Genomic DNA, 12,409 nt, shown 5'->3' on the forward strand with positions numbered 1-12,409 from the left:
TGCGAAGCTTTGGTTGTTTTTCGTACGTTTCCATGCTAACTATATAGCTATATAAATAATTTTTGACTGCGAAATCGAATCTTTTTTGGATCTTTGTTTTTCATTCAACCCGTTGGTTTATTTTTACTTTATTTAACGTTTTGTTTTTCTTATATTTTTATTCTAATTTCAAGAGTCTTTTGTTATAAGATTTATCGTACTTTATCGTTTGGTCTCGGTTATTAGCATTTGTGGCGGGGTCTTTTCCTAATAAATAAAAACTAAAGCTTAGTTTTAACGATTCCTTCGAACGCTGTTTATTTTTTGAAAATTCTCGGATTTCACATATCGACGTATTTGCATTTTGGTCAAAAATGACAAAGACCTTTAAATCGTTACTCCTGCATATTATTATACCTCATTACAATTTCCCTAAAAATATATACATAAATGTATCTTGTTACGGGCAAGTCTAACACTCGATTTCGGTAGCGTTGTTTCTTTTTTGCACTTTTGGTCGTGTTTTAGTTAAGAAACAGAAAATAGATTTGCAATTTTTCTAATTAACGGCCGATTTTTATTGCTCTTGTTTTGTTACTGCATACAAAAGAAGTCTATAAGAATTGTAAAGGCATTGTTCACAAAAGATACTTTAAATAAATTCTTAAACTAAGAAGATTTTATTACATATACTTGCAAGCATATTTAAGGAGTCGTAATTATGTTACTTACCATAAATTCAACTTCTAATTATTTGTTTTTCTGCCAGAAATTATTTTCCCTTTTTGTTTTATAATCGTTCCTTTAATAAAATTTAAGTTAACTAAATTTTTAGATTGACGCATGTTGATAGTATGCTTTCTCACTTTTACTTAAATTCAGTTTTAAAATATTTAATGGTCGGATGTGTATAGAATATATTTACATAAAGATGTGTACGTGTAGATAATGAATGTAACGAAATAAAGACTTCCAATTTGAATGTAAATCTAAGTCGCATAAACTTTCCTAGACAATGGCTGCTACAAAGCGAAATGCTGGCTTAACATCGGCAGTACCAAGGGCTACCTTAAACGATGAAGAGCTGGTGAGTGAAATGTGGACGGTTTTACATAAAATATTTTGCATACGCAGAATTACTAATGCCAAACGGCTACGATTCATTCCAATTCGCTTAATTATTTTACCTTTTCTATACTTCATAAAAGAAAACTCATGTATACCGTAAGGCATTGCAAGCTTTAATATATCCAATATCTTCAACGACACCGCATAATTTTGTTTTATGGACTGCGACGTCACCGACTTATTGTTATGAATGTGAAGGTCTTTTATGGGGTATAGCACGACAAGGAGTTCGTTGCACTGAATGCGGTGTTAAGTGTCACGAGAAATGCAAGGATTTACTTAATGCCGATTGCCTACAAAGTAAGCTTGATATATAATTTTTTAAAACGATTTCCGTATTGCTTAGCAGTCTACTTTGCTTCTTATTAAATAGGAGCAGCTGAAAAGAGTACGAAGCACGGTGCAGAGGACAAAGCCATTTCGATTATAAAAGCGATGGAAGAACGCATGAAACAACGTGAGCGCGATAAACCGGAAATATTCGAACTGATACGGTAAGACAGTCAAATCGATATTTTATAATATCCAGTCTACCATCAGCAATCAATTATGAACACAAATAAATTCTCATCATCTCCCTCTCACTGCCACCAAGAACACCACCACCACCGCCACTGTCACTATCTATCTCTTATATTTCAAGTTAAACCTCACTTCGATTTATTTTTAACAACTGCTATACAATTTCCTGAGATCTCTCATAGTAATCTCTGGAAAAGAAAATGCGCACGTAATTTTTTATTACTTGGGGAGAAAGTAGAAGAAGAAAGGAGCACGGATATAATAATAAAAAAACGACTAAGAAGAGTGTGATTGCTATTCTCATCTTACGCTGCTTGCTTTCCTCATGGCCTTGTTATACTTACAAGTTCAAGTGGAAAAAACTAGCAGCATTTTTTTTCGATAATTAAGGTACCATGTTCCAGTTCCTGATGTAATACACAGAAAGATTTGTTGCACGAGTCAAAGCAGAGAGAACAAAATCATTCTGAGCCTTTTTTCTATTTAAGTATTCATTTTCGATACTGCATTTTGTTCGTAAAGATTGGTAAACAAAGCCTACTTTCATGAGTGTTTTATATTCACAATGCTCAACAAAAAAATCAATACATTCTAATGCCTTTATCATGCCGAAAAATTGAGTGCAATTTAAAATTTAACGCAATCAATTAGATATATTCATACGAAAACCAAAGATAAACACAAAGGTTAAAATGTAGGTTTTTGGTCAATATCACATAACATAAGTACCTTTGCTGTGTCTGCGTAAGTGCATTTAGTGCTAAGTGACCTCCGTATAACTTGCAGCAGAACTATAATTAAAAATTTATTGACATTTCCGCCCTTTCGATATAGTCGAAATTAGCGGTACATCAAGAGATCCAAGTTAATTATAACTTCTCTCTTATTAAGCATATCCGAGTCACAATTTAGTGCTCGAACACGATACCGTAGTTGTAGGTTTCACGCACGTTGACATACCAACATTAACATTTCTTAACAACTTATTTTCAGCTGGGGTCGATATGGGAAACTAGGGAGAATATAATTTGCTTTGCCTTATACGACGTATGTAGCACATAAGTCAAAACTACTACATATGTAAGATTACTTGTCTGTACGTTTACTATATGATATTTATTATTCCATTATGACATATTGTGTATTTATGTATTATGTAATATTACGCGTATAAACCATATTTGTGAAGTAAAAAATTATATGTTCTTTTAAAACGATAAATCTTAAAATGTGTCACTTGAAAATGAAACGTGTTCGCTTTGTGTTGATAATGGATTTAGCGTACTTATGTATATGATCTCTGTACAGCAAGTTATGCGGACGGATCATCACTCCTAAAACATCTAAACAAATTCGAGCAGGCTTATTTATTATATTATATTGATCAAAAAAATATATATATTTGGAAGCCATCGATGATATTGTAGGAAATATATACACGTCAGATAAAGCAAGCATAATATAAATCATACGTATATATATATATAACATAATATATAACCCCTATAAAAAGGGAAAAATATGTTGACTATGAGATACTTATTATCATTTTTATGCTCTTTTTTATGCCACTTTTGGCCCAAGGATATATTAAATTTGTGCAAATGCATGAAATTATGAAACAACATAAATTGGGAAGAATTCAAAAACGAACTGCTGCTGCTCCGTAGAGTATTAATGGTAAATTAGGGAATTGCGTGACTTTCTAGAAGATTGGGAATCCGCGAGAGAGTCTAATTATTGAAAACGAAAACCGATCGAAATTGGATTTCGATATTTTTACCTTTAAAGGTGGGAAAAATTTTAAGATCACCTTCGCTTTTCTTGATTAATTTTCCATGTCGTGATTTTATCTTTATTCAGTCTTATTAAGAATAAAAATACTTTAAGCGGTCTCTTAGACGTGTACGCGTTGCAAATATATTTATTGTGGTCGGCATAGAAGCATTGAATAGGAAGATAAGCGATATGTTAATCCTGATTCTAATAATTTTCCACAATGATAAATTGTTGAATGTAATTTCTGCTAATTCTAATTTTAAACGAATATATGAACAAGGTTTTGTAGTGCAACAGATCCTATCATTTGTTATGGCTTCAGAACGTGGATGATAAAAAGTTGCTATTCTTCCAACTTTCTGTATGATTTCAGACTCAGTACTAATTCACTACAGTGCAGGCTGCAGGAATGTTTGGAAAATATTTGGTATTTAAGTTTGTGAAATATTCAAAAATTGTTTAAAAATTTTAATTGAAAAAATAAATTATTCGAAGATATAGCACAACGTGGATTAAAAGGTATTTTTGGAGTAAAATCAAGGATTTTGTAAACGTCCCAAAGTTTGTTGTTAAATTGTTTGAAAGAGCGTTAAAGAGAGCGATGATTCACTTTTTAATGCAACAATACAATGACAATTTGAATGTGTTACTTTATGTGCAAGAAAATCAGTTAACGTATTTTTCATTGTTTAGTATGTCAAAGCAACTTGACAATTTACAAATCATGAATGCACGTGATTATTTATATAGTGTAAAAACTTGGTGGTGGGTAGGTGAGAGTCACAATCCTCTAAATTAAATGTCGCTGATTATACTGCAATGACAAGTACTTATGAAGATTACTCGGTGGACTAATTTCTATATACTTTTATAGCATCAAACAACAACGATAACATACTGTGTATTTAATATATTGCATATGCAAGTGCGATGTTGTTTTTTCATGTTCCCAATTACCAAATATTTTCTTTAGAGCTGTATTCAACATTGATGATAAATCACATATAGGACACATGAGGGCGGTCGAAAAAAGCGTTTTGGATGGCACCAGCAAATGGTCAGCTAAAATAGCAATAACAGGTTTGGTTCCAATTATTATTTTAAGTAATAAATAAATTTTAATATATTTTATTAAATTTTTGTTTGCTTGTACGTGTAAGTATGTGAATGAGCGTGATGTGGTTACGGATTATATCTGTGTGAGAGTGCGATTTTTTAATAAAATGTTAATAACCTACCGTAATATGTTCACTTAATCTAACTTTTAGTTCAATAAGAACCAGTATATATATATGTATACATAAATACATGCTGCATAAATGTGTATATTTGCACACATCTCTGTTAGTTATTATTGAACTAAATATATATATACATAATTATGTGAATACATATATATATATATATATATATTATTTACACATAGGTATGAATATACGGATATAGTTAGTTGAGCTGGAAGAACGAAAAAAATAAGGATAATTAAGACGCTGAACACAATTGGCGCATTAAAGACTTTAAAATGACCACAAGTTTAGCATTTCAAGTTCAAATTTTGGAGAAGTGTGGGAATTTTTCACCCTGGGGATTACGATTGATTTGGGTCAATTCCTATGATTAACTGCCTCTTTTTCCTTGTTTATAACAAATAAATTGAAATTAAACTAAATGCGTCCAAAAAAAACCATCTGTTCTAAAGGAAAATTGAATATCATTCGCTTTGACCCAAGTTTTTTAATATTCACCACCCGATTTTGTTGAATAACAATGAAGGCAGGGAATAAATTAAAGTAATGAAAGGAATAAATGCAGTAACCGAAGTGACTTCGTAAATTTCTTTGATTGCCTTTAAGATGCTCCTTGCTTTGATGGATCAGTCAATACTAATGACGATTTAATCAATGACTCTGACTGACCATTGTGTCATCTCATAATTGATCACCTAATGGTTTCGAAGAGTAGGGGAAAATTGGAATTTTAGTCAAAGAAAAGATCACGTGTTAACGTTCAAGGCAACCTAAATATCGTATATATATAATTTTATGCATAGTAGATGAAGGAAAAATTTCGTGGCTATTTCGACCACGGAATTTTATAGAACTAAATTTTCTGATCAATTATTCTGATTAGCACTGTAGCACTTCTAAGATTTTTGGGTGGAAAACTACATGTGTTCTACAGGTTTCTGTTAAAGCACCTCGTAGCAGCGAGCGAAACGAGAAACTAGTCGCACAGGGGCGGGTGCTAGTTGTACAAAGTATGCAGATAAATTTCTCTGCTGCTATGACAGCAAAATAAGGGCAGTTTTTAATTAAAATCAAATTTATGCTTAAAATCAAGATATAATTACACACGTGGTAACAAACTAAAAAGATTAATTCTGGACATATTTATTAAAGGACAAAGCTAATAAGGTGAATGCAAAAATATTAAGGCCGCGTTCGATGTTCCTGGAAATATTTTAAAGTTATAATAGCTTCGTAGGCTGCCAGGTTCGAAAAAAAGCTAAATCAATGCAGCGTTTCATGCTGATCAAGAATATATACTATTGTGACTAAGTCGTTCACCGTATAAAAGTGATAGAGCAAGTTACTGTAGTTCAATTTTATTTATTCATCAAGATTTTTCGAGTTCACTATGTTTGCTTCCCTTTTGAGAAGCTTGTCTTCAAGTGATTCACTTATGACCGGCATGAATTTATGCCACAAAAACAATTTGGAGAATAGCATTCAAAACAACTACTAAGAGTCATGACGACCAACTACATACAAGAAGTATTTCTATTTTTTAAAGCGGACTGCCTTAAAAAAAGCAAGCACCCAAATCCTTTGTTGATTCATGAAGAAGAATAACACGTTCGAAACAAAAATTTTAACGAATGTAATTACTCATATGTCTTATACCTGAGACTAATTAACCTATAATAATATAATAAATAATAAAATGTAATAGCTTTTCCACCTAAAGGCTAATAACATTGAAACTAAATGGTGTTAGACTGACAGTAGTACGTCAAATAAGTAGCGTTAATGAGATTTTATGCATACCTTCGAAGGTTAGGATCACTATAATTGCTATATGATGTCTTTTCTCTCTTCCCTTTATCCTGCTCGCCATTTTTGACACGTCGTTAGCCGCTTACTTTGCTCCTCGTATACGAGAATACATAAACGTTTCATCCTTACCCTTTCTCCCCTAATTACGGGGGTTTTATCAACATTACCCCAAACGTAAATTTTTCGAAGCATCGTACACCAGAACGTCTAGTTTTGAAACTGAACAGCCCGTTACTCTTTTATTCCGTCTGAACGGCAATTCGCTGCCGTACACACTTTAGTGCTAAGGGTTTCCTTGCATTGGATAAGCAGTTGAAATAATTTGTAATTACGAATTGACTGAGGAAAACACTTCGCCTCCCACATGTTCTTTGCACAGCATTTCAAGCTTGGTGATATTACCCACAGGTTTCTCTATTGGTTTCGAAGACATATGTACGTAATGAGATACATACATGGAGATAAACACAAACTGATTTAGGCAATCTCGCCAGAAAATGGTTGGGAATTACAGCCCGTTCACATCTTGGTGACACAGAGAATTCAGCTAGTGGGCTGCAATTAACTTACCACAACTTCTATCTTATATTCCAAACTTTTCGGGACGTGCAGCTTTTCACAATGAAGTTTTCTTCAGGAACTTCTTTACACATTTAGACAATATCTTTCGGGTTGCTAAGACAACCATATATCCCCTCAATTTTGTTGACAGAAAATGCCCTTTGCATTTCCTAAATACTAAATAAAGGATTTTCTTATGTAGTTCCTCATATGTACCAATTGAAATTGCTATTATTATCGCTTTCGATTCATACAGGTATGCCTCAATAGTTCATAAATATTTTAAAACTAAAATACATAAAAATCACACAAAAAACAGTCCAGTTCCAGTATAGCTGATAAGACTTGCGGAAGGCATTAATACATCCGGTGACACCAGTACAACTAATAGCACGATAGATTTGGTGGCGGCGATAATAAAATTAAGTACATACCCCTAGTACCCAAAAGCTTTGCTGGGTTTCATTAATATTCTTTTGTTTTTGATTTGTTGGGAAATGGATTGGACCAGTTAAGTTAAAATTAGATCCACAATCCAGTAACGTAGTTGGAAGCCATTGTTGATAATTTTGAGAGACTGATGTGACAGAGTGTTCAATATGAGAAGCTCTGTTCTGCTGTCAACCCATAAAACACCGTACTTGGTACTGTACAGTCAAAGCTCCGCCTAGAAATGCCGAAAAAAGAAAAAAGTATAGGGGATTCGTGATTGTAAACCAAATTATGAATGTAAAATTAGAACGAAAAATCAGCTGATTTGATAAAGGCAGTCAGTGCGTCAAATGCCTAAAGTTACCAGCACGAAATATTTCATATAAATTGTTATACAAACTAAATATGCTGAAAGACTGTCTAAGATTTTCAAACCTCTGCACTGAAAACAAAGGTGCTCGGCAGACTCAGTAATATTGCATTCTTCACAAATATCAGTAGAGAAGACTTTGATCATTTTAAAACATACCTTGTCGTAGGTGTGAGTACTCATAAGGCGGTGAAGAACCTTAAATTCCCATGTTGTAAATTTTCCTCTAGGTAGAAGTGTGGGTGTTAAAAAAGGGTACATTTTGTACAAAAGCCGGTCACTTTTTTCTCTAGCTAAAACATGATACTCGTCTTTCCATTCTTTTACGATAAGTTTTTTGATTAACAGGAGAGCTTCGTTGGGGGGAGTAGTTTATGGACAAAACCGTACCATCAAACCGAGCCTCACGTGCATGGAAGTCAGCTTTTTCATTGGTACTTAAACCGCTGTGACCTGGGATCTGGGATCCATTAATATTCAATTTATAGTTTTCTTAATGACTTTCTTAATTCTTTAATGGAAGCTTTTTATAATGAAATATGTGTCATGATGATTTTTAAAGCTGATTATAGTATATGTTGTAAAAGGCGTCAATTCTATAATTTCAATTCCATTTATTTCTTCTTTAAGTTGTTTGGAACGCGACGGGAAATCTCGTAGTATAAATCAGTCATTACGACTAATTTCATCACCTTTTATTATGCTCACTCTCGTTGTTAAAGCTAGTAACTGCATCGTAAGGTCTTCAAACAGCTGCAGATTTTTTACTTTTTACAAATTCAAAGCAACATGTTGATCATATCGCTCCGTAAATCATGGAAGTCATAATATAGGGGTCAATTTACTTATCTACGTGGCCGTCGCCCTCAAGAAATTTTAGTGAATGTTGGTAATTTTTATGCGTAAGCATCATTCGGAAAATCTACTGAAGCTTGTAAGTAAAAGATTTTATCTGGCTTTTCTATTTTGGTAATTGAACATTCCTCATTATGGAGATCACAGTGCGCATTACAAACCTATGAATCTAGAGCATTTTTTAAGTACCAGTTTTTTGGTATGTTGAATGGAGATAGACTAAGCCAATAGATTTGTGGTTTATATGTCCAAAGGTATGAGTTTGAGCAAAAAGCTTTCCTTTTGTAACATTTGTTGCATGGGCGAATAATATGTTATCGGAGCATTGCGAATTATAACTTGCATTGGCAGACTATTCGGTATCATATCTCAACAAATACATCTCAGTGTGGCCCGCAGTATTTCATATTGGCGAGATTTTTAATGATAAGTAGTTTTGTATTAAGATTTTTATTGACTTTCTACAAATTATTGGGCAATTGAATGTTAAATTGAATTAACGTTTTCCAGGTCTGACTGCAGACAAACAGTTCTCCAACAATGAAGGTCTTACTCTCGGCTGTTTCTATCTCCGGTTGCGATTATATTTTATTGTATTCCTTTTATTTAAACCAAATTATGTTTTCAGCAGCGGTGCTTTGCACATGTGAACAGATGGGTATTAAGTTTTTTGAACACTGTCTCTTATTAAGCGTACCCATGGAAACTAACGATTCATATGGTAAATATTTCGTGGTGAAAATTGGCTCATAATAGTCATTTGCCCTAGAAATTAATGGTATATATGATTGGGACTAATATTAATAGACACGGATATGGCTTGGTTCCTATAACTTTTCCATACACATTGCCTATTTACTATTCTAACACTTGTTTGCCTCTTAGTCGTGTCGCCGCTTGCGACTTAAAAAATTTGTTGGTGTTATTTTTACCTATTTATATTCCACTTGTTTTCTTTTACGTTTTACGTTGTTGCTTCCATACCACTGATGCCGTAATGCAATCGACTCAGTTCAAAAAGGTTTGATTTTCGACCACAGAAATCTCCGTTGGGACCTACTACTTTCTTTGATACTCTATGAATGTAGTTTGCTATCGGCATCAGTACTTTTCTCAAGAAAACCTAGATATATCATAGGTATTTTATTCTTAGTTAAATCAATAAATGGTATCATTGGCCCCGCGACTTTATTGGACGCAATAAACTTCAATTTTCCTCACTAATCTTAGAAAAACGTTTTTCCCCTAAAATTAGGGTGATGTTACTTTTCAATCTACTTTTGCCGTTGTTTGGAGAGATCTATTTGATATCTACCATATCAAACAATGGGCTACCGGCCTAACAAATATACGATAACACTGTCGATAGATTCATATGATTTCGGGATATTAACGGTCTTTAAACTAAAAGTGTAAAAGTTTCTTTACATTTTGACGATTTGCTTATAAGTTGCAGTCGTTTTATTGACGTTACTTTTTTGGTCCCTTTGATTCACGCTTCATTCCTTACCATATATAGTATGAAAAATATCTTTGTACTTTATCTACACAGCGTTAAACACTATGAATCAGCAGTATTCTAGTATGAACATCGAACAAAGCTTTCTTATGGATGAAGGCTCACGCAAAATGCTGAGTGATCTGCCCTTTGACATCTTTAGGACGCTAGCCATCTCAGCCAATTTTACTTTTCGGTTTTTCAAAATGATTTTGTGCACTTTTTTACGTTTTCTGGAACAATCTTCTAATTCGGGTGACCATAGCCCATCCTGATCGTGAATGAAGTTTTTATTCATCAAAGAGAAACGTTTAATGAACTTACGAGCTCCAAACTTTCGGTATCCGAACTTTCTAAAACTGGAATTAATAAAACAACTGTAACCTGCAAATTAATTGTTAAAATATCATAAAATTGTGACATGCATTGTTTGAAGTATGGTACCATTCAAAAATCCTATGGGCTTGTCAACAATGTTGCCATATATGTGTCAGGCCAGGGAATTCTGTTAACACCAAATTACTGACATATTTTGCAATCTCTCTAAACGTGCTCGGCCAGTTACAATAACTGAACACTCCGCTGATGGTGGTTCTGATGTCTAAGTGCCTAAAACTGGGTCGATCGCAGTTTTATTTTATGACTTGGGTGGTGAGTCCTCTTATTCGGCACTATATCGGGGGATGCGCCGATATAACTGACTGTTTACTATGGCGAACCCGAGAAACTACGCTAAGTCGGCTTTCAAATATCTTTTCTCCCCTTCTATTCAGCTACGTCTGGCATTCGGTGCTATGTATGTGGGTAGTTCAGTTCTTCTGCGGGTTATTAACCGGCGATATATTAACCGGCCCCTACGTTCTTGGTTCTACTGCGGTACTGGGGTGTAAAGTTATGATATAGGAGCTTTAGCGTTTATCTAGCTAGTGTTCTCGTCGGATTATCTTTCGATTTCAACCACTTAAGCGACAAATAGTCCCCGATTATGTTAAAGTCATAGCCCCAGATATGGCTGCATATCTTGGGTTCCGAAGATTTTGGTCAAACATTCCATTCGCATGGCGGTATAATTCTTTTCGGCTTTATTAACATGTCTGCTAACACAGGAAATAGCATGCTCTTGTTCCTCTATCACCTGCATTAGGACGACTCCTATTCCGACATCACTTACAGCCGTTTGTAACGTGTGTAGGTTGGTAAGCTTACAGAAATTTGGGAGACATGAAATTAATTAACACATTTGCTAAGTAAAAGTGAGTTTCTTATTAACAATAAATTGCGATCGTTTGCGTCTTTGTTACAGAATATTTTATTATTATAAGTGTTCATTGCGTCACTATTTTTAATTAGAAAGAAATTAAACACTTCGCACATCCAAATTTTAGAGAAGTCTGGTCAAGCTAGGATGGGACATTAGCTTTTAAAATTACAAAGTCGGTTTGACAGTTTATTGTCTAACAAGTATTTCTCTTCAAGATTCGATGAGCTGGAAAAGCATTCTCGGAGGTGGCATCGCTGATGGCTGAAGTTTTGCCGGAGCGGGTTGAATACTTTGATTGTTGACCACATGTTGTAGGTACTTTTCATCATTCATCGGATAAACTGGCAGTAATCCACATTCATTCCTATATTGGCCTCCCTTAGCCTACGAAAGACTTCTTGAATATTATTTAAGGGTTTTTCTAGAATTCTGCCTATTAGGGTGATCTCATTTAGATTTGCGAACCTATGTGGTTGCACGTCGTGGCTAATGATACTCTTTAAGCGTTGCGTTTGGAAAGTTGCGGACGTGGAGTGTAAGAAAACTTCCATTGTTTTCTATTGAAATAATTCTCGTGCAAGTACCGCGAAGGCTGCAGTATACGCTTTACTGGATTGTTCGAGTGGAATCTGCCAGTAGTTGTCTTTCAGAACTGGGCTGCTGATGCAGCGTGCTTTCCATAGGAGATTCATATGGCACTGATTTACTGTTGAGATGACGAAAATTCATGCACTTACACCAGGCTTCATTCGTTTTGCAGGCAAACGTAATCTTCGAACTGTATGCGTTATGGCTAGTTAAATTTCTCCATTTGCGATGAATCTATTAGCTTCGTCATTGATGCCCGCTTGCACTGCGGGATTCAGCATAGCGTAGCGAAGGTTGAAGGGGTGCTCGTCTTTTTGTTGTGCAATGTTCGTAACTTCATGTAAGTTTGCGAGTATTGCAGAAATTGCTCGGAGGCTGTA

At 34.4% G+C, this 12,409-nt stretch overlaps 1 protein-coding gene across 7 annotated transcripts in view; it reads left to right on the forward strand.

The window, feature by feature from the left end:
- The window catches only part of LOC119643365, a 141,506-nt gene that overhangs the window by 63,842 nt on the left and 65,255 nt on the right, over window positions 1–12,409 (forward strand). For 5 of the 7 annotated variants that reach the window (XM_038042715.1, XM_038042716.1, XM_038042718.1 and 2 more), the window contains 4 exons: window positions 992–1,066; window positions 1,188–1,407; window positions 1,481–1,601; window positions 4,382–4,488. In XM_038042715.1, coding sequence (XP_037898643.1) covers window positions 992–1,066; window positions 1,188–1,407; window positions 1,481–1,601; window positions 4,382–4,488 — 523 coding nt within the window. The remainder of the gene's footprint in view (window positions 1–991; window positions 1,067–1,187; window positions 1,408–1,480; window positions 1,602–4,381; window positions 4,489–12,409) is intronic. The other 2 variants (XM_038042717.1, XM_038042713.1) reach the window with 1 other exon arrangement.

This window comes from Glossina fuscipes, unplaced genomic scaffold (genome assembly GCF_014805625.2).
Source record: "Glossina fuscipes isolate IAEA_lab_2018 unplaced genomic scaffold, Yale_Gfus_2 60510, whole genome shotgun sequence".
In the NCBI taxonomy this organism is placed as follows: Eukaryota; Metazoa; Arthropoda; class Insecta; order Diptera; family Glossinidae; genus Glossina; species Glossina fuscipes.